The sequence below is a fragment of the Pneumocystis carinii genome (assembly GCF_001477545.1).
Source record: "Pneumocystis carinii B80 chromosome Unknown supercont1.14, whole genome shotgun sequence".
In the NCBI taxonomy this organism is placed as follows: Eukaryota; Fungi; Ascomycota; class Pneumocystomycetes; order Pneumocystales; family Pneumocystaceae; genus Pneumocystis; species Pneumocystis carinii.
The window spans coordinates 209,847-229,843 of NW_017264726.1; the positions used below are offsets into that span (position 1 = coordinate 209,847).

The following is a 19,997-nucleotide window of genomic DNA, read 5'->3' on the forward strand; positions in this document are numbered from 1 at the left end:
TCTATTATAATTAAGTATATAACACTGAAATTCAAAATAATTAAATATATATTATATATTTTTATCAATTATAATTTCTCATATAATTAATCTCATTTAAAATATATAACTATTAATAGATTTTTAATATTTTTACAATGATAATTTTATCATATGTAATTTTTGAAAAAATATATTTTATAAATAATGAATAATTATATTTAGAAATATTTTATAATTCCGAGGATGTTAATTATATATTTATCTAATAGCTGCATGTAAAATCAGTGTTAAACTATAATTTATCAATAACCGCATATTTTATATGAAGATATATCATATGACTATAGTAATCATTGAACTATTTATATACTAACACTATTTTATATACATATATCATAAAATATAATATTATTTTTTAATTAAAAAAAACATAATAACGAAAGTAATAGTTCTATTGGAGTATATGACTATCATTTACTTTTAAACTGTTTTCTTTTAGAATATCCTTAAAATTATTCTGAAATTATATTTAGTTATATAATTATTTAATGATATGATAAATATATATTTAATTACCTTACAAAAAAAGGGCAAGCGTGAAAGAACATCCTTTTGAGAAATTAAAATATTGTTATCGGCCATATTAAATTTATCCGAATCAGTAAAATAATCACCAAATATAACTGCTATTATTTCATTTATATTTTTATAACCATTATCAATATCAGAATCATTAGAAACGATATCAAATTCATTCAATTTAGAACCTATATTATCAGCTAGAAAATGTTCTTGAATAATTTTTTTAAAAAAAGATAAGTATAGTTTAAAATAACTATCAACTAAAAATTGATCAACTATTTCAACATTATATAAACCTCCATTTATTTTCTTTAATTCCATTACATCCCGAATATCATCGATTCCATGTTCATCTAAATATATACTGTTCAATAACTGTTCTTCAAGCTTTGAAGCAATGAAATTAAAATTTAATAAAGTAATATTCCAAACTATAGTAGGACACGTAAGAATTGACGAATTTTGTCGTATTAACTAAAAATTTAGCATCAAAAAAAAATTTAGATAAAATTACATTTAAATAAACACTACAAAGTCTCTCCCATACTTGCCGATGATGATAAATAGAAGAAGATGCTTTACGAAGTCGTTTAAGCAAATGTTTAAGACCATCTCTATCATTAGTTTCATCCAAAAGTTTTATAAAATAAAGAGTATATTTTTCAGCATAATAAAAATGTCTCCCAGGACTTTTTAATAAGCCAAATATATATAAATTCTAATTAAACAAACCGTTCAAAGTCAGGACGCCAAATATTAATTAAGGACTTCCCTAAGGATTTAATAGAAAAAAGAGTTTCCAATTCATCTTTAGCAAGCTGTAATTTAAGTTGACTCTCGAGAATATTTGCACACTAAATCAATGGTAAATAAGTATAATTAACCATTACGAAATAAACCCTAAAAACTGGTCTATGATGCCAATGCTTTTTATCAGCAAGTCGTATTCGGTTCAAAATAACCAAACATATTTCAATAACATCGTTTTCTGTCAAAAGTTTTTCTGATTCAAAAATATTATCATTATATGCACTTTCTTGAAGATAAGTAATAGCAATCTTTAACTAATAAAATTATTAGAAAAAAAAAAAAGAATAAAATGAAAACATCAATAAGGCCAGCCCTAATATATTTTACAATAGATGATACCAATTTATAATCAGGCTCAATAATAATTACATGACTAGCAAGAGCATTTTTCCGAGGTACTAATTTAATTGCACGAACATACTGATCAAGAACTTGCTATAAAAATTATAACAAATGCGATATAACTAAAGAATAATTATACCCTAGGATCACGGTTTAATTTCCCCAATGTTTTCCCTAACATATAAAAACATCTGAAATTTATTAATTATTAAAAGTATACTAAATAATATATATATTCAACCATACCTCCAATCACTAGCCATATTTTTAGAAGCAAAAAAAAAACATTTCATTGCTAATTCAATAATTCGATAATAAGAAATATCATTCGTAACTTCGTGTTTCAACAGCCCATCAGGTCCATCATGAAACCGTGAAGATTTTGAAATAAAAGGGTCCATATCAAGAGGAGGATGAAGAGATGTATATAATTGCATTCCAAAATCATAATGTAGATTTGAGAAAAAATGAATAAAATTTTCATCTGCAACACTAGCAAAAGATATAAAAAGGCTATAAGCCATCATATATGCCTTAAGAGATTTCTTAATATAATTTAACAAAATGCTCAAGTTCACAAAAAATATCATACTTTTTTTAATTCAGAAATAGATTTTCTTTCATTTTGTATATATTCAGCACTCCATGTTAGCTCACTATCTGACAACCAGCCAAAAGTTAATCCAAGAGCATGCCATGATGAGATTCTCAACGGATTTAAAGACAAATCAGCCTTTTATTTCAGTATTGTTAAAATAAAAAATAAAACCAATACCATCAAATATTTTAATGCTAATTCAAGATCATCAATATTCCTAACCAAAGTTGTCTTTCCTCTTGCACGGAACATACTAATATGTATTTCTGCTTGTACATAATTGATATCAGATAAAGATAAAACAGACAAATCTAAAAAAAAAGAAATTAATATAGAATTACAAAAAAAATACAACAACCAATAAGACTATACTTGGTTTCCATAGTATTATTCTTTAATAAACCGTATTGACAAGAAATAATATCATTTAAACGAATATTCTCATGCAAATAAGCTTCGATAAGTGCAAAATTAAAAGAATTAGATACTATTTTACTTTAAGCCAAAAAAAGATATCACATAATATATACTCTTAGAATTAGGTGAGCTTTCTAAAACAGTATAAATTTTGTCTAATACATTTTTTATATCTGCTCTAGGAAGTGTAAGTCCTGAACGTCTTCGATTTACAAGAGACAAAATAAAGGGTAAAATTTGCTCAGCAGAAAAACAATCAATATCAAAAGGCTCAGTATAGTGATCAAAAGGATAAAAATTATCTGTCTTATCTACGTCAATATATTGAACAATATTCTTTTAATAAAATACTCCAAATGACAATCCAAATCGACAATGCAGACATTGAATAATCTCCGAAGTAAGAAAAAAAGGACTTGAATTCAAAAGCTCTTTTTGAAGAATTTTCAAAAGTATACCTAATTTATAAATTAGAATAATTCATAATTAAAAATACAAACCATCAGATAAAGAACAATATCCACGTATTCCAAGTTCCTCATGTATAAGACAAAGAAATTTTGTTATATCCTTATAAAAATTATCGACATCTGTTTTTGTTCTCTAATACAGTCATCAAAAAAAATGAAAAATAAAGAACTTACAGAAAGAATTTCCTTATATAAACAATATGCAAAACACCACGATCGAACTTGCATATTATGAAGCTTATTATCAAAAGCTTCATTGCTTGAAAATCTAAAAATGCATGAATTGTTATCTACAATAGAATCTTCAAAAAAACAAAAAATAAGAAGAAGCCGCAAAATAACCAAAAGGGAAGATAATGACTCTGAAATAATATCAGTGCTCAAAAAACCTAATAAATAAGCTTTATATATATATATTCATAGGAATATACTAAGTATATTATCTTGATCGATTACACATTGCAAAGCATATGAAATCAATTGATATGCCTATATAATCCATTATTTTTAAAATGAAATAAAAAACACTCAAAAACTGACAGAAAATAAGCGTTTTAAAATAAATATAGTTTTTTGTTGTCCTGTTGCAGAAATCTTAAACAGTGAAGAATCAAAACATACTACTACAAAAGAAAGAGCTTTTAAACAACACCATAAGGCATCTCCAAATTGAGATAAATTATGATATGCCTTTTATAGTCAGCATGTCTTAAAATATCAATTTCATTAAAAAATTGTTACATTTTGCAACAAATTCCATAACTGTAGCTTAAAATCAATGGGAGCTTTTAATAAGAATTCCTCTACTAAACTAAACTGAAACAAATTTCCAAATTCAGATGATCCTTGTAAGACAGGCTTCAATTTTTCAATAACTAATTTATATTCCATTAATCTCGACGACACAAAAACAGAAGTAAAAAAGTCTACAGTTTTCAATTTTGATATTTCCAAATCAATTCTAGAAAGGGAAATTTCAGAAATAACCTCACTTACTTATAAAAAACTTTTTTTTTAAAATATAAAATCATACCAATTTGGAAAATAAATAACAGAAACATTTCCAAGATACAACATATAATCCTTAATATCTTGATATTCTTTTATAACTGACTCATGTAATGCTCCAAAATATTCAAGAATAATAGCATTGCAAAACTTATGACTAAAAATTAATTCAAAAAATAAACCGAATCATTATAAACAAACCGAAGTAAAAGTTTTACTATATTTTCATTATTTTCTAAAGTATCGAATGAAATCCCATATGCAAGCATTAAATCAGAAACAAGCAATCTCCATCGGCATATTCTCTGTCTTTGAAATATTAAATCATAGTTTTCGGTTTTTCTAATATTAATATATCAAAAAAAAAAGGAAAAAAAATATAAGATACTCAAAATAATCACTACGTTCATTTTTAACATAATAATTTAAAAATATCTCTAAAATAGTTTGCCCCCACTTATAAAATCAGTAAAAAAATATAAATTGATAAATATATACCCCCAAAATTTGGAGAATATCGACACCATTTCGTGTTATTATGTTATCATTCGAAAAATTATCAGAAAGAGTCATTTTCCCAAGAACGTCCTTAAAAAAATAAATACAATCATTTTCCAGATTTATTGCAATTTCAATAATTGCATTATTAAATTTTGAAGACCATTTTTTTTGAAAATAAAAAGTTCCTAAATCTGAATAAGAATAAAACGTAACTCTCTTAAACCACTCTAAAGAAATTTCTTCTAACATATATCTACCAGAATTAATAAAATTTTCAAATTCATCTATAATTTCTAAATCATCATTTTCATTAATATTAACTGAAATGTCTAAATGTTTAGAAAGATCTAAATAAAAAACTTTTGGTAAAGATAAAAAATTTCTGGAAATTTTAGAAAAATCAATAAATAAAAGTAAAAAAATACTTTTCTTGAATAACGTCATTTATAACATCTTCATTTAAAAAACCAGAATACAAATTCTGTCTAAGCATATCAATTACATCATTTTCAGAAAAAAGAGTGGCAGAAATAGGCCGATTAAATTTTAAATATTCACCAAAAAACATTCCAACTTTAATAAAAATTTCATTCAAAGAATTAACAAAACAACTATCCTTTTCTTCATGACTTAGACTTACGCCATCTTTATTACGTGTTCTTTTGCTAGCTCTAAGAGACTAAAAACATTTTATAAATAACTAAAAATGAAATCACTATCACCTTCGCATAATTTTCATCATCCATTATTCTTTTTTTAATATTTTTCGATGCATCAATATCATTATCTAATTCAGAATTTGTAGATACTAATACTGAAGTATTAACTTCCTCAAATGATTTCTGAGATATCTCAGAAAATTCAGAATTATTTTGTAAAGTTGCAATAATCTGCGATTCGTACATTTGTGCATGATTCATTTCAAGTAAAGATTCATTATCTTGGTTATATTTTTCTAAAAATTCTATGCGTGAATAAAAGCTACAATCATCTTTTTCATGTCTTAAAACAGTCATACAAATTTATTTTAAACAAAAAAACAAACCTATTTAAAAGAAAAAATGCTAATTCAGTACTAATAGAATCAACACTCCTTTCTGGAATCTTCAATGAAGAAGAGTCATTCTGAAAAAAAAAAGCCCTTAGAAATTTTTATTAATACCATATACGAATAATACATATTATACCTTTTTGCTGAATTATCAAATTTTCTTTCTTGACAGCTCGCTTTTATATTGAGACATGACCTTTTTGATTTATTATTGCAACTATTATACAAAAACATCCCAACTCTTATTAAACTAGTAGAATCATTGATAAAGTGCAATAACTACTTTTTGTAAGCAATAAAAAAAAGAAAATATAAATTACAGAATCTAGTTTTATAAGAGATTTATAAACTTCAGGAGATAAAATATTTCCATATAAAACAGAATTAGAACATTTACGACTTATTAACATATCCATCTCCTTATATATAATACTCTCCAATGAAAACCGAAAAATTCTATTCAAACATAATTTTTCAGATATTTCCGAAACCTTTTTCCATAATGCTATATCAGTATGATCATATTTTAAAGCCTAAAATCATTAATTTAAAAGAAGTAAAAATAAAAAATTATTTCACAATTGAATAATCTTTCAAACAAGTATATAATGTCATTGATACATCATTATCTTTAAAGTCGCTAGAAACCATAGCATCATAAATAAAAGATCCATGATTTTTATATACAAGATAAATTAAACGTGCCATTCTTTCATTTGTAATATTAGAATATTCCTTATTATAATTTATTATTCTTCTATATGTATAAAAAAACAAACCTCAATTGAATCAGAATTTAATATATCTAAACTTAAAAGTTCTTCATACGCTTTAGCTACAGCCGACCAATCTTTTACATGCTGAAATAAAAGAGCTCGTTGATATAATTTCAATCCAGTTTCAATCTATATTCTTCCAAAAAAGAGAGAAAAAAAACACCCAATTTACCTGAACTTCTTTGGTATGATTTTCAATATCAATTTCTGTCTCAGGAGGCACATTAAGTGCCACAAAATTAACCTATTTTACATTTGAAAAAAGATAACATATATTAAATTTTTACCATAGATTTTTTTTTTTAAAACTTCTATAAAAATCATATATTATAGACTAGGAAATATCAAATAGAATTATTTCTAATTTTTTTTTATAAATAATTTTTAAAACTTAAACTTAACGATTTCCAAGAACCTATTTTTTATAAATTTACAATGGCTGAATTTTTAAAAAATATTCCAGAGTATATTACTATCATTTTCATTGCATAAAATTACTAATATAAAGATTTATGGAGTCCGAGTTGGGCGAATCTATAGCCTCTAGAACAGAATCCTTAACAAACTTTAAAGAGCTCGGTCCTCCAAATTTAGTACATCTTATAAAATATCAACCAAAATCAGAAAACAAGAATGTAACTATTTAACGTAAGGTTGTTTAGAAATTTTTAATTAAATGAAATAGATCAGCACATATCATTACGTTTCAGGAGTTGATGCATCATCATCTGCATCTATAGCTGCGTATCTAAACGATCTAACTTATTCTATGGCTAAAGATCAGGCATGGTTTGGAAAAAATCAATCATGGGAAATACATACAGGCCTTTTCTGGTAACATTTTCTTTTTTATCTAAGTACTTAAAAAAATAGTATATATAATGCTTTTTCACGTATTGATATTCGCGTTGAAATGAAAATTCCTGGAGGTATTGAAAGCATTGCTATTGATGAATATGGAAATAGGTATTTTTATACTTACAATTATAAATTTTTTTAAAATATTATTAGAAAAAATATAACATCTGAAATGTGGACTGAAACATTTCTTTGTGAAATTTTGCGGTGGCTCCAATTCTCAGATGATTACACATATCAGCTTCCAGGATTTCGTAAATTAAACCCAATAACATCTATAGAACTTGAGGAGAAATTTTTAGATGCGTGTTCTCAATTGTTTCTAAAAGGTAATTAAATATTATTTAATTGATTATATTAATTGATTATTTTTGAGGCTGGAAGCTAGGAAGTAGTCCTGAAATACATATTCCTGATATCATTAATAATAATCTTACAAATGGTATATTAAAGTATCTTAACATGACTGGACGTTATGCAGTAGGAATTAATCTTTTTGAAAAACTTCGTGTTAAAAACCCAGAAATTATACCCTTTTTAGCAAAATTGTACTTCTTAATGGGTAATTATATTAAGAAAATATTGTATTACTAAAGTATTTATTAGACGAAGAATTTATTGCTATTGATCTTTTAAACGAAAGTTTAAAACTAAATCCTGTTAATTATTCATCTCTTATTATCCAAGTAGAATATCTCATAAAAAAAAATTGCTACAATTTAGCTCTTCAATGTGCCAAGAAAGCTGTTAACAGTGCACCTTCTGAATTTATTACATGGGAAAGTCTTGCTCAGGTTTATATAGCACTTGAGGATTATAGAATGGTAGCTATAAAAAATTAAGAAAAAAAACTGCTTAAATTATGAAGGCATTATTAACTTTAAATTCGTGTCCAATATTTTCTTATTATGAAAAAGATGGTCATAGAATGCCAGAACCAATTAAAGCTCATTTTCCAAGTCCTATAAAAATGGATGATTGCGAATTAACTTTAAATGAAATATATAGAAACAATAATACTGTAAAAATTCAGATTTAATTTTTCTTGCATGTCTTAATATTATAGATTGATCCGACATTATTAAGATTACCATCTCTATCACTTAGAGGGACTTTTTTGCGTGCATATGACCTTCTTATAGAAATGGTAACAAAAATTGGATGGAATCAACTTTTAAAACTTCGATCATCGGTTTTTATTATGAAAGAATATAAATTACATAAGAAAAATAACTCAACTTCCACTCAACATACATCTATTTCTGCTTTAAGTGATTATGAAAACAACGATACTGAAGCTAGCAAAACTGAAGATTCAAAATTCGATGATATATCTGGAGATTACAAAGAATCATTAGATACAAAAACTGAAATTTTAACACAAAAAAAGAAACTCTCAAATACCATTAATGAAGAAAGATCTAGCAAAAATAAGAAAAATAACGATTTTATACTCTATGAAAAAAGACTTTGTGAGCGTTGGTTAGATAATCTTTTTATGATTTTATATGAAGTAGATTATCATCTTTTATATACCTACCCATATTCTAAGCATGTTTATAGGATTTACGTGTATATACTATATGGAGAGCAGAAGCTTTACATTTTAAATCCCAAAAATTAATTTACAAGAAAACTGCACCAGAATGGGAAATTTTAGGAAATCTTGCATGGAAATTGCAATATAAAGTATCTTTCAATTATTGTTTTTGTTATTTTAATATTGTTATTAGGAAGAATCATTGGAGGCATTCAGAAATTGCCTTGAATTAAATTTTTCTGTGAAAGCATGGGATAAAAACTTATTATTCTATGAAGAGCAGGAGGATTATGAAAAAGTATTGTTAGCTATTGCAAAATTAAATGCATGGAATTGTAGATGGTATTCTGAAGTAATTTACATTTATATGAAAGCTTATTTAAATAACATATTTTTTAGTTTTCTCCTGATTTATTAAGACATTTACGAAATATGATTGCATATAATGGTATTACCAAAATTCGTAACATGCTTTCTTCTATAACGATAAATAAAACTTATATTGAACTTATGGATCGATATCTTATATTTATTGAAAAATTTAAACTTCTTGGATATTCTGAATAGTTTTTACGTAACTGTACTCTTTTTCAAATACATATTATTTATATAATACTATCAAATAATTTGTGAACTTAAATTTTAAAATAAAATCTAAATTGAAATCAAAAAAATAATTAAAATATTACTTTCTGAATTAAAACATTTTAAAAAGAAATTCATTTTTATAAATGAGTTTTATATTATCCTAGACTCTTAAAGTTTGATATATTTATTAATATAATATATAATTTTCAAATAATCGGGGACCTATCCAATTAAATACATGCGTTTTTTCACAATATTTAACTATTTTTAATATTAAATAGTACTAACATTAATTATTTTTCAAAAATTGATAAAACTAAATTTTCTTAAATTATTTTTAATAAAAAACCCAACTTTTAATCTTAAAATCAATATAATCGAAACATAATAATTAAATCTACTTTTCTCAATATTCAATTTCAATATCTTTAAATCGTACATATCATTTAAAACTAATCAAAAAAATAGTTACATTAAAAAAATGATGTTAATTCTAGAACTTATAAATATTAAAAACAAAACATACAAAACATTAACAAAAAGCCTTAATCATTCTAAATATCGTATCTTGAACTTCAACTGTTAAATATACTATTCAGCATATAAAATCAATTTTGAATTTTGATTTATTGCATCTCGCAAATCATCATCACATCTTATTGAAAATAAGTAATTATTTATTTCTTTACATCGTAAAGATTTTATTATAGTGCCTAAACGATTTTGAAGCTTTTCCATAAGCTGATTATATGTAATTTGTCGTGGAACACGAATTGCAATAAGATCATCAGCAAAAAATATCTTTATTTTAATATAAAAAGAATCAGAACAAATTCCACCATATTGAAAATTATGCTGAGAAGAATTTAAATTTACTTGAACTTTACTTTCTTTTAAGACTTCTTGAGAAGAAGATGTATGTATATTCCCATTTTTAGAAATTGATGAACTTTTAAGTGCTTCAGTTAGTTTAGAAAAATCAGAATTATATTTTAATTCAGAAGATTTTGTATCAGAATTAAGCCCAAGACTACTTAAAGACATCGGTAAAGAAGACGTAGAATATGATAGCTGATTTTCCGAAGCTGATTTCCTGTAACAAGTTGAAGACGAAGATATATTATTACCATCCAAAAAAAAATCACTGAACTTGGAATTTTGACATGTTTTATCAAAAGATTCAGTATAAGATGCTTGAGTCATTGTTTCAGGACTATTACACTCAATATCGCCTTCTCTCAAAAAAAAAAAACATGTTACTAATGAACTCTGTTTAATATAAGAAGGCAATTTACAAAGATCCCTTAAATACGTATCTAAATCAATACATCTTCTTTGAGAAATTTCATCATCAATATAAGATAAAGGGACTGGCATATATGGTAATATACGCCGTTTACCTGTTCTACCAGCTTCTACTGGAAACTCTTCAAGCAACATAACCTGCAAATTATAAAAATCTTCATAATATCTACATAAACTACGATAGCTTAAATTTTCCATTTCAGCATGAACAAGATACTGATATCCCTCATTAATATAAATATGCTTAATAACCCGTGCAGAAACGACACAAACTTTTTCATTATTGTGATATGGATTGGAACTTAATTTAGTGTTATCTAAAGATTTCGTTAAAGAATCAATACTTCCATCATTTTTAAAGTCAGAAACAGTATTATTTTTACTAGGAGACTTCTCATCAAAATTAAATTTACCAAGGGAAATACTATTATTCTTATATTCAGCAGTCATTTTCTTCCATTCTTCAACCCTTGGAATTGCCATACTATTTACAAGTTCTTGAACATTAGTAACAACTTTCCCAGTAGAAAAATCCCTAATTTCTATAAAAGAAACAGGAATAAGTCCAGGGCCACCCAATCTACCTATTGGCTTAGCTACAAACCATTCATGATTTGATTGAGCAATCACTATAATAGCTTCACCAGCTTGTGCCTCAAGCTCATCAGGCCTCTCTGCATGAAAATCATATTGAACAATCCCATATAAAGACTGGCTTTTTGCTGGAACTTGAGTAGAATGATTCTTTTCATCATTTAATTTTTCAGAACTTTTATCTATATTATTTCTTTCACTACGTCCTAAAACCTGAAAATATGAAACAGGAACAAGGCCATGTGCGTTAGTCGCAGGATTATATGCTTCATACCAATTTTCATCATTTTCGTTACCTATCAGATAAAAAAAATCACCCTTAGAGAATCCAAGCTCAACTGAAGACTGAGGGATATAATCATAAAGAGCCTTAATAACATTTTTTGGAGGTTCAATAGAAATTAATGATTTTGATGAAATGTTAGTTGAGTTTTGAAGATTAGTAGTCTTTTGTGTTTTACGTAGCTTAAAATATTAGTTATTAATAATTAATAGTTATAAAATCACCCTAATCATAACCCTTCTTCTGATAAACTATAACTTTACAGGAATTATTTGAAAATATATCTTTTACTTTAATATTCAAATATATCGGTAAAACATTAAAACCAAAAATTCATCGACAGATTTTATTTATATAAAAATTAAAAAACATAAAGAATTAATTATAAAAAAAAAGTATATTAAATATTCAATATTTTCATGAAATAAAAGCTAGACTAAGAACAATTACAATTTCTATAACTGAAAAATATTAAATATAATTTAACTCATAATTGACCTTTAATGTCAATAACTTTGTCTTTTAATCTAGCCTGTTCAAAATATCCAAAAGCATCTTTAGTATTAATATGTAAAGATTTACTTTTATCATCTTGCATGAAAATATCTTTATTACTTCGTATCATTAAAAACTCAAAACACTCTGTTTCATTTTCAAATGATAATTCTTGACATAAAAATTTCAAACTTAAACTCGGTCGATATCTTTTATCATTAAAACAATATAATAATCTCAAAAACAAAACCCACGCTTTAAACATCTTACACAAAGCAATAACCCTTTCTCTTTCAACAAAACAATCCATCAAATAACCTCCCATATTTGGCGCATCCAAATATAATTTAAATAACGAATGATAATTAGACATTACAAGTGCACTCCTTACATCTAAAGCATGCTTTATGGCTTTATTTCTCTTTTCTTCCTCGGTAAGCTTCAAAAGTATTTCATGAATATCTAATAAACTAAGTTTATCAACAAATATATAAAAAGTAATAAACCCGATTTATTCCGTGTATGTAAAAGATAAAAAATACGATAAGCTAAAAATTCTTCAGGATGACCAGGAAGATTATAATTATATAATGAAAAAAGCTATTTATAATTTAATAAACATAAATTATTTTTCCTAAATATACTTGTGTTTGACATTGATTATATTCCCCCAAATCACCCTAAAACACGGTATAAATATTTATTTATATCTATACATACAACAAACCTTCTCAAGAGCTATCCGAGCATGAATTTCATATACCATTACAGTAAAATCATTTTTAATTCTCTGAACAGTAAGATCCTGTCTCAATGATTTAAACTGATCACATATATAAATATAATTATTTTCTTCTTTCCATTTAGCTTTTAAAAATTCTAACGTCTTTTTTAATACAGATAAGGGTCGAACTGTTTCTGGATCAGGCGCTGAGGTAAGACGTAAATATTTCTTTTCTAACTGTTGAGATCTCCCAACTATAGTATGTTCATCCCAATCAACCACATCCTAATAAAATCAGAATAACCAAAAAAACATAAAACACATACTAAGCGATTAAAATTTGTGTCAACATTTAATATTTCATCAGAAGATTTAACTGTATTTATTTCCTCAAATCTTTTAATTCTCTTATTTTTCTGATGTTCATCTTCTGATATTCTAAAAGTATTAATATCAGACGGTTCAGTTTTTACTCTAAATTCTTTTAATTTAAAATAAATACCTAAGAAAATAGAATTATACTTATTCATTTTATTACCTTGAAGATGTTCCTTAGAATATTTCCTTTGTTTTTTAAGAGTCTTTAATTCAATTTTATCCCAATCAATAGAAAAAACTGTATCATCTTCAAAAGCTTTAGTAATAATCTCTTTAAGTTCCTTTTCTATAGAAGGTCTATCTTTATCAGAACAATTTTTAAAACATCTTCCAACAAATTCTTTCAATGAATCAGGCCATTGAGTTTTTTTTCTCGCTGGGGGTTGTGAACTTGATGCTTCCTCATTTGAGACAAAAACATTTCCCGGTTTTAACTTATTTAAAGGTTTTTTTATATTGACAGCTGCATATCCTATAAATTCTAATGAATAAAATCAATTTTGAATTTTTCTAGAACAAATACTCTGTGTTCCATTTAACATAGCAAATATATAATCATAAAAAAATCATATAAATCCTTCTTAAAAAGTAACCTGTATAAAATAATCAACAAAATGCTATTTCAGGGTAAACAAATAACAATACTTAGATATTTTAAAACTTTTTACCTAAAAATTAAACCTATATTTATAAATTTAATCTAAATATAATTTATGAAATGTAATAAATTACGATTTTGACTAAAAAATATTTTTTATTACATTAAAATAAATTACATTACATTACAATAAATTATTATATGCAAGACTATTTACAAGTAGGAAACATAATAATCATAATAATAAACAATTTAATAAATTTCTTTCCAAATAGCATCTGACATCTTTGAAATCTTATACATTTCATAAACATCATGAACCCTTATAATATCACAACCTCCTGAAATAGAAGCAACAACTGCAGCTACTGTGCCCCAAATTCTATCTTTTGGCATATTATCGCCAGTAATAAAACCAGTAAATCTTTTACGACTTGGGCCAAGTAACCATGGAAGACCATTAAAACAATTTTTAGACTTCAATTCATTAAATCTTCTTAATAATTCTATATTTTGATGAAGTGTTTTAGAAAATCCTAGTCCAGGATCTAAAATAATATTCCAGCGAGGAATACCAGATTTCTCAGCAGAATTAAGTAGTTTTTCTAATTCTATAGTAATTTGTTCTATAATATCAGTACCATAGTCAGTCAAGTTATCCATATTTAAAAAATTGCCTCTCATATGCATTATACATATTGGGACCTTTAGTCTAGCAACAGTATTAAACATTTTTGGATCATATCTTCCACCACTTATATCATTAACAAGACTGGCACCAGCCTTAACTGCCTGTTCTGCAACTTCAGAACGAAATGTGTCTATACTTATTAAAATATCAGGGTACGTTTTTTGAAGATATTTTATAGCAGGGATAACTCGAAAAATTTCTTCTTCTAAAGGTATAATATACGAACCTGGTCTTGTAGACTGTCCACCAATATCAATTATTGTTGCTCCTGCATTTATAAATTTTTCGACATCTATTAATACAGAATCATATGAATGAATACCTCCATCAAAAAAAGAATCAGGTGTAAGATTCAAAATAGCCATAATATATGTAGGCGCTTTATAAGATCTGAAACTAAAATCTATACTTTTATTTTTATATAAGAATGGCAAAACTGGCTTAATATCGTGATCAACAATTTTTTCAAAATATGAAGCTATAGATAGCCCTGTAACGGGATGAACAAGATCACCTGATATACTATTTTACAATTAGAAGAATAACTATTCTAATTATATATTACTTACTCAAGAAGAGGTTTTAAAACAAAAGAACGTTCAAGTACTCGGGGATGAGGAATAATTAATGATTCAGAATTAATTATTTTTCTACCATAAAAAACAATATCTAAATCAATACACCGTGGGCCCTTATCAATAACTTTAACACGCCCAAGCTCTTTTTCAATTAATTGCAATTCAAACAAAAGTTGCTCAGGATGTAGAGAAGTTTGAACCTTAATTCATTAATATTTTATTGATAAAAAAAGAAATATTATAAACCTTACATACTGCATTATAAAATGCAGGCTGATCTTTAAAATACATAGGCTTTGATTCATACAACATAGATGTTTTCAAAACCTTTATTCCTTTTATAGACATTTTTTCTATGGCATCCAATATAAATTTAATTCTATTCCCAAGATTACTACCAAGTGATATATAAACGGCTTCATTATCAATAGAATTTTCAGATTTAATATAGTTATTAGAAGAAAAACAAGAACGAGACCTAACAATTTCAACACCAGCTGATTCAGCAAAAGCAAGAGCACAAGATTTCTTCACTTTGACTATTATTTTTTCAATATTATGTGATATACATGAAATTCTTGCTATAGACAACGCAAGAGCTTCTATAGTTTTAAAAGTCGATTCCTCTACATGCTAAATTCATTAGTAAAGCCAAAAACATAAAGAATAGTAGAACTTTAACAATCTCTTTCAGTAATTTTTCAATATTATATGTATTTATAATAAAATCATCTTTACATTCTAAATTTATAGATGACTTGAACAATATTAAATCAATAATAATATTCTGTTTATTAACCCTCTCTTCTGGGTTTATACCTATAATTGTATAAAGACTTAAGTTCTTTATAAAAAATTGATCATCGATTTCTCTAATACCATCTTTTCTTCTTATAATTTGTAATCCGGTTTCTGCTAACAAATGTCCTTTAGGCGTTTCCGCTATAACTTTAACCCAATTCCCTTTGCACTTATCTCCAAGAACAACTTTGGAAATCTTATCAGATAAGTCTAGTAGATTTTCAAATTTAGAATTTTCAACCAATTTAAAAACTTCTTTATAAACTGTTGCATAATCTATAGAATAAGATAAATCGTCCATGTTTCCAGACAAAGAAGCATTGATTCCCATACTAAGTGTAAGTACAACTGGTTGTAGCAATCTTTGAGCCCACGAATTCTTTCCTACAATAGATTTCAAAGTTAATGAATGAATATGAATTAAATCATGATTTTTATTCAATTTAGATAAATGGATTTTTTTCTTAAATATCATCCCCTTTAAAAACCTAAAACCATAAATTTGATAAAAAGGAAATATTTTTAAACTTTTAAATATCATTTTTATTTTAAAATCTCTCGACAGATCTTACAACTTTTAAAAATATAAATATTTAATGTTTAAATATGTCTATTCAAGACCGTACAAGAGAATTTCATGCATGTGCATTAACTCTAAAGAAGTCAAAAGAATCAAGAAAGTTTTATTCCCAATATAAGGAAAATGTACCAAGCATAAATGAATCAAAAAAACATATCAAAAACGATTTTGGAAATATAGCAAATAAAATAGCTAAAGATATTAACAAAACAGGAGAAAAACTACAAAGACTTACACAACGTAAATAATTTTTATCGTTTATTTTATGAAAAATTAATAAATTTTAGTAGCTAAAAGAAAAACATTATTTGATGATAAGCCTACAGAGACCTCAGAACTGATTTATATTATAAGACAAGATATTGAAGACTTGAACTCAGGAATTTCAAAGCTTCGAGAATATCTTAAACAAAAACCAAAAAATGACAAAAATAAAAACAAAGGAGAGCATGAACATTTTGAAAATGTAATAGTACTTTTGCAAAATAAGCTAGCAAATACAAGCATGACATTCAAAAATGCCCTAGAAATACGGACAAAGGTAGTATTCTATCTTATTAAATTAACATTATCCTAATTACAAGTTTTTAAGAATATAAAAGCAAATAAAAAAAGAAGTGAACAATTTATGGCAACTACAATACATTTAAAAGATCCAGGAAAGGAATCCAAGTCTCCTCTTTATATAGAACATGAACATAAAAATAATGGTACACAACTTATGAAATTTAATTCAGATTGCCTTGTTTTAAATATGGATAATGAAAAATCTAACACTAAAATACTTCCTTATGATTCATTTCAACAGATGCAATTGTTAGAAGAACAAAACTCCTATACAAGTTCCCGTTCATCAGCAATCCAAAGTATAGAATCTACAATTCATGAATTAGGATCCATTTTTTCTCAACTTGCTCAAATGGTAGCAGAGCAGCGAGAAACTGTTCAAAGAATTAGTACTAATACAGATGATGTTGTTACCAATATTAGCTCAGCGCAGCAAGAACTTTTAAAATATTATCAAAGAATTAGTAGTAATAGATGGCTTATGTTCAAGGCTAGTTTTATTTCATACATTCTCTTGAGCTTACATAGATATAGATATTTGGAATATTAACGATTTTCTTTTTACTTTTTGTTATAATTAGTTAATTTGTAAAATAGATTTCAACGTTTATAATTTATATACTTTTTAATAATAAATATAATATTAATATTATTAAATATTAGAAAACAGTTTTCTTGAGATATAAATTCTAATGTCTTAATCTGATATATTTTTTGCTTTAAATCTATTTTATGTTTAAAATATTTTTTTATATACTTTTTTAAACGATTATCAATTATCGAAATATCCTAAATTTATGGAATTTCCAAATATAGGTTCATATTGTTCATATCCTTCTTGCAGAAGATTGGGTTATATTATTTCTTTGAATTATTATTATCGTTAATTTTTATCTAGATTATCTTCCATTTAAATGCTTATATTGCAATAAAGAATTTTGGTCATTTTTTATATTTACTTATTACTAAATTTAATACTTTTAGCAATGATCATAAAAATGAAGAAAATCATGATTGCGAAAAAGAACTTGAAGCTTTTAAATCAAGGAACATAAATATAGTTCCAACATTAAAAAAAAAAAGCTCACCAAAAAATCTTATTGACTATTGGGATAAAAACCTTGATCCTTTGAAACCTAAAAACAATAGATCTTCTGAAACAAAAAAATCTTCTAAAAACAATATAAAATTTTCTGAATTATGGCACCGGATTTTCAGATGTTTACATAGCTGTCAAAAATCAAAATCAACACATATCGCCATTTTAAAATTAAAAAAAGAAGCTAAAGGAGAAACATCAATACCCCTTTCATCAAGATTGTATATAAAAGTAAAGTTTTCGTATTCTAATAGTGATTTTCTAACTCAAAAATTTTTTTATATTTCAAAAGTAAAGTAAAAATTAAACTTAAAATCTAACTTTAGTAGGATTGGTCATGTGGTCGATCATTAGATTATCTTAGTAAAAATATTGGCATCAAAAATGTTAATTCATCAACTAAAAACGAGAATGATGTAAAGAAATATCTTTTATCAATATATATAAAATAACAAAAATAGAAACTTCATTTAATGCATATAGAATCAGGAAAAATATTAGAACCCTCAAAAATAATTGGTGACTGTATCATAACTGGAGATACAGGTACTTTTATCTTTATAAGCAAATCTTTATTTATTTTATTAGTTGTACTTATGCGTGGAATTAATTATCACAAAAAAATATAATAAATTTACTATAACTCAGTACAGATTCCTTTAAAACTACATCATGTTAAAATTTTCAATATTAAATATTTAAAGATTATATATTTGTATAACACCAAAAAGAGTTTAATACATTTTCAAAATTTCAATTCGAATTTATAAATCAAATAAGAAACTTTATATGAAAACAATCAATTAAGAAATCTGTATGCAACATAGATAGAGTCACCCAAAGTAACATTTACTATCTTAATCCCCAGAAACGTAAAAGAAAATTGTTTTTTTTCGTTTCATTTTTAACTTTATTGACATCAATTAGCCATATCCTTTGAAGAGAATTATCAACTTTTTTTCTAAATAAATTCTTATTGAAACGAATAAATAATACATACCCATTACATCAAGATATAAATATTGATATTGAAAACTTTCTTCAGATGTTTTCTAAATAAATTAATATATATATGTATATGTATATATATATATACAAACTCTAATCATTTTAAGACCTACTTCACCTTCGGATTTATCCCCTCTTACATAAAATCGCATAATTAATTGTTCACGACCATCTGGCTCTATTATTCTTTGAGATCTTATTTAAAATAATTAAAAATATTAAAAAAATATTCAATGACTAACGGTATATATGAATTTCGACGAATACTATTTTGAAAAGACCCACTAAACACCTTTATATTATTTCCAAGTAATCTTTTACACTGACTATTATTAATTTCTTCGATTAAATTTCTACTAACCTCCTCATTATTTTTTATATATTCAAGAGACGTATTTATGGCAGGAGCCTCTACAACAAAAAGATAACTTCCTAAAGAGTAGCTTGCTAAAGACTTCGAAATTCATGACTTCAACGACAATATTTTTACTTACTAAAACAACAACTCCTAGAATAATAATAGATAATTTTAAGCTAATTGAAACCATCCGACTAGCCTTTTCCATAAAACGAAGCTGCTTCCATGACTTTGTTGTATCATCCTTAAAGAATAAAAATATTTTTCCCTTATCTTTTTTTAATGTTTGTATTAAATTTAAAAATCGATCAGTATTATATAATCTTATACATCGGAACTGATTTGATATCTGAATTATACTATTCCTACTATTGCAAAGCCCTTTAGCACAATTAAAACTTCTCGAATACATTAA

The 19,997-nt window shown here is 25.5% G+C and overlaps 8 protein-coding genes across 8 annotated transcripts; 3 read left to right on the forward strand and 5 right to left on the reverse strand.

Annotated features, from left to right (window-relative positions):
• Nucleotides 1-396: 396 nt before the first annotated feature.
• T552_03070 (hypothetical protein) lies at nt 397-6,905 on the reverse strand. Its single transcript, XM_018371588.1, has 31 exons — nt 6,825-6,905; nt 6,710-6,781; nt 6,541-6,666; nt 6,341-6,496; nt 6,082-6,294; nt 5,898-6,040; nt 5,756-5,851; nt 5,433-5,712; nt 5,136-5,389; nt 4,708-5,092; nt 4,598-4,665; nt 4,411-4,551; nt 4,235-4,366; nt 3,943-4,192; nt 3,742-3,891; nt 3,633-3,690; nt 3,376-3,590; nt 3,232-3,334; nt 3,083-3,189; nt 2,845-3,037; nt 2,673-2,801; nt 2,492-2,625; nt 2,309-2,449; nt 1,963-2,261; nt 1,856-1,907; nt 1,672-1,809; nt 1,464-1,628; nt 1,297-1,418; nt 1,079-1,253; nt 559-1,038; nt 397-499 (listed from the first exon to the last, which is right to left on the reverse strand). The coding sequence occupies exons 1-31, from the start codon at nt 6,825-6,827 to the stop codon at nt 434-436; spliced, it is 5,046 nt and encodes a 1,681-aa protein (XP_018224723.1). The 5' UTR covers nt 6,828-6,905; the 3' UTR covers nt 397-433.
• A 32-nt stretch (nt 6,906-6,937) lies between these two features.
• Nucleotides 6,938-9,545, forward strand: T552_03071 (hypothetical protein). Its single transcript, XM_018371589.1, has 12 exons — nt 6,938-7,001; nt 7,046-7,172; nt 7,223-7,371; nt 7,411-7,503; nt 7,549-7,724; nt 7,772-7,957; nt 8,002-8,219; nt 8,264-8,416; nt 8,462-8,908; nt 8,959-9,084; nt 9,129-9,287; nt 9,335-9,545. The coding sequence occupies exons 1-12, from the start codon at nt 6,973-6,975 to the stop codon at nt 9,500-9,502; spliced, it is 2,031 nt and encodes a 676-aa protein (XP_018224724.1). The 5' UTR covers nt 6,938-6,972; the 3' UTR covers nt 9,503-9,545.
• A 524-nt stretch (nt 9,546-10,069) lies between these two features.
• T552_03072 (hypothetical protein) lies at nt 10,070-11,984 on the reverse strand. The gene is made up of 2 exons (XM_018371590.1): nt 11,930-11,984; nt 10,070-11,887 (listed from the first exon to the last, which is right to left on the reverse strand). Exons 1-2 carry the CDS (start codon nt 11,936-11,938, stop codon nt 10,115-10,117), a joined length of 1,782 nt encoding a protein of 593 aa, XP_018224725.1. The 5' UTR covers nt 11,939-11,984; the 3' UTR covers nt 10,070-10,114.
• Nucleotides 11,985-12,146: 162 nt separating this feature from the next.
• On the reverse strand, nt 12,147-13,890 carry T552_03073 (hypothetical protein). The gene is made up of 8 exons (XM_018371591.1): nt 13,826-13,890; nt 13,447-13,774; nt 13,251-13,398; nt 12,928-13,209; nt 12,845-12,880; nt 12,707-12,800; nt 12,455-12,662; nt 12,147-12,409 (listed from the first exon to the last, which is right to left on the reverse strand). The coding sequence occupies exons 1-8, from the start codon at nt 13,842-13,844 to the stop codon at nt 12,193-12,195; spliced, it is 1,332 nt and encodes a 443-aa protein (XP_018224726.1). The 5' UTR covers nt 13,845-13,890; the 3' UTR covers nt 12,147-12,192.
• A 216-nt stretch (nt 13,891-14,106) lies between these two features.
• Nucleotides 14,107-16,491, reverse strand: T552_03074 (folic acid synthesis protein fol1). The gene is made up of 4 exons (XM_018371592.1): nt 15,846-16,491; nt 15,416-15,802; nt 15,161-15,369; nt 14,107-15,113 (listed from the first exon to the last, which is right to left on the reverse strand). The coding sequence occupies exons 1-4, from the start codon at nt 16,443-16,445 to the stop codon at nt 14,153-14,155; spliced, it is 2,157 nt and encodes a 718-aa protein (XP_018224727.1). The 5' UTR covers nt 16,446-16,491; the 3' UTR covers nt 14,107-14,152.
• An 85-nt stretch (nt 16,492-16,576) lies between these two features.
• Nucleotides 16,577-17,667, forward strand: T552_03075 (hypothetical protein; the record flags this gene model as incomplete). The annotated part of the gene is made up of 3 exons (XM_018371593.1): nt 16,577-16,790; nt 16,838-17,091; nt 17,143-17,667. 3 exons carry the CDS (start codon nt 16,577-16,579, stop codon nt 17,665-17,667), a joined length of 993 nt encoding a protein of 330 aa, XP_018224728.1.
• A 206-nt stretch (nt 17,668-17,873) lies between these two features.
• T552_03076 (hypothetical protein) lies at nt 17,874-18,891 on the forward strand. Its single transcript, XM_018371594.1, has 6 exons — nt 17,874-17,969; nt 18,016-18,058; nt 18,102-18,507; nt 18,546-18,632; nt 18,678-18,762; nt 18,805-18,891. The coding sequence occupies exons 1-6, from the start codon at nt 17,915-17,917 to the stop codon at nt 18,843-18,845; spliced, it is 717 nt and encodes a 238-aa protein (XP_018224729.1). The 5' UTR covers nt 17,874-17,914; the 3' UTR covers nt 18,846-18,891.
• Nucleotides 18,892-19,068: 177 nt separating this feature from the next.
• On the reverse strand, nt 19,069-19,994 carry T552_03077 (hypothetical protein; the record flags this gene model as incomplete). Its single annotated transcript, XM_018371595.1, has 5 exons — nt 19,069-19,169; nt 19,217-19,268; nt 19,317-19,419; nt 19,467-19,678; nt 19,719-19,994. The coding sequence occupies 5 exons, from the start codon at nt 19,992-19,994 to the stop codon at nt 19,069-19,071; spliced, it is 744 nt and encodes a 247-aa protein (XP_018224730.1).
• Nucleotides 19,995-19,997: the final 3 nt, after the last annotated feature.

Excerpts from the sequence above, each read along its gene's own strand:
- T552_03074 (XM_018371592.1), bottom strand. The coding sequence starts at position 16,445 with ATGATATTTAAGAAAAAAATCCATTTATCTAAATTGAATAAAAATCAT. Across the intron at positions 15,803-15,845 it reads TACTGAAAGAGATTGTTAAA|CATGTAGAGGAATCGACTTT; the intron begins GTTCTACTATTC and ends TAATGAATTTAG. Across the intron at positions 15,114-15,160 it reads GTTTTAAAACCTCTTCTTGA|TATATCAGGTGATCTTGTTC; the intron begins GTAAGTAATATA and ends ATTGTAAAATAG.
- T552_03076 (XM_018371594.1), top strand. The coding sequence starts at position 17,915 with ATGGAATTTCCAAATATAGGTTCATATTGTTCATATCCTTCTTGCAGA. Across the intron at positions 18,508-18,545 it reads AATTTTTTTATATTTCAAAA|GATTGGTCATGTGGTCGATC; the intron begins GTAAAGTAAAAA and ends TAACTTTAGTAG. Across the intron at positions 18,633-18,677 it reads CAACTAAAAACGAGAATGAT|AAACTTCATTTAATGCATAT; the intron begins GTAAAGAAATAT and ends TAACAAAAATAG.
- T552_03070 (XM_018371588.1), bottom strand. Across the intron at positions 6,497-6,540 it reads TAAATTCTGATTCAATTGAG|GAATATTCTAATATTACAAA; the intron begins GTTTGTTTTTTT and ends AATTATAATAAG. Across the intron at positions 1,419-1,463 it reads ATCATAGACCAGTTTTTAGG|TGTGCAAATATTCTCGAGAG; the intron begins GTTTATTTCGTA and ends CCATTGATTTAG.
- T552_03071 (XM_018371589.1), top strand. The coding sequence starts at position 6,973 with ATGGCTGAATTTTTAAAAAATATTCCAGA. Across the intron at positions 7,372-7,410 it reads ATACATACAGGCCTTTTCTG|TATATATAATGCTTTTTCAC; the intron begins GTAACATTTTCT and ends TTAAAAAAATAG. Across the intron at positions 9,288-9,334 it reads ATTGTAGATGGTATTCTGAA|TTTTCTCCTGATTTATTAAG; the intron begins GTAATTTACATT and ends CATATTTTTTAG.
- T552_03073 (XM_018371591.1), bottom strand. Across the intron at positions 13,210-13,250 it reads ACACAAATTTTAATCGCTTA|GATGTGGTTGATTGGGATGA; the intron begins GTATGTGTTTTA and ends TGATTTTATTAG. Across the intron at positions 12,410-12,454 it reads TTGTGTAAGATGTTTAAAGC|ATATCGACCGAGTTTAAGTT; the intron begins GTGGGTTTTGTT and ends TAATGATAAAAG.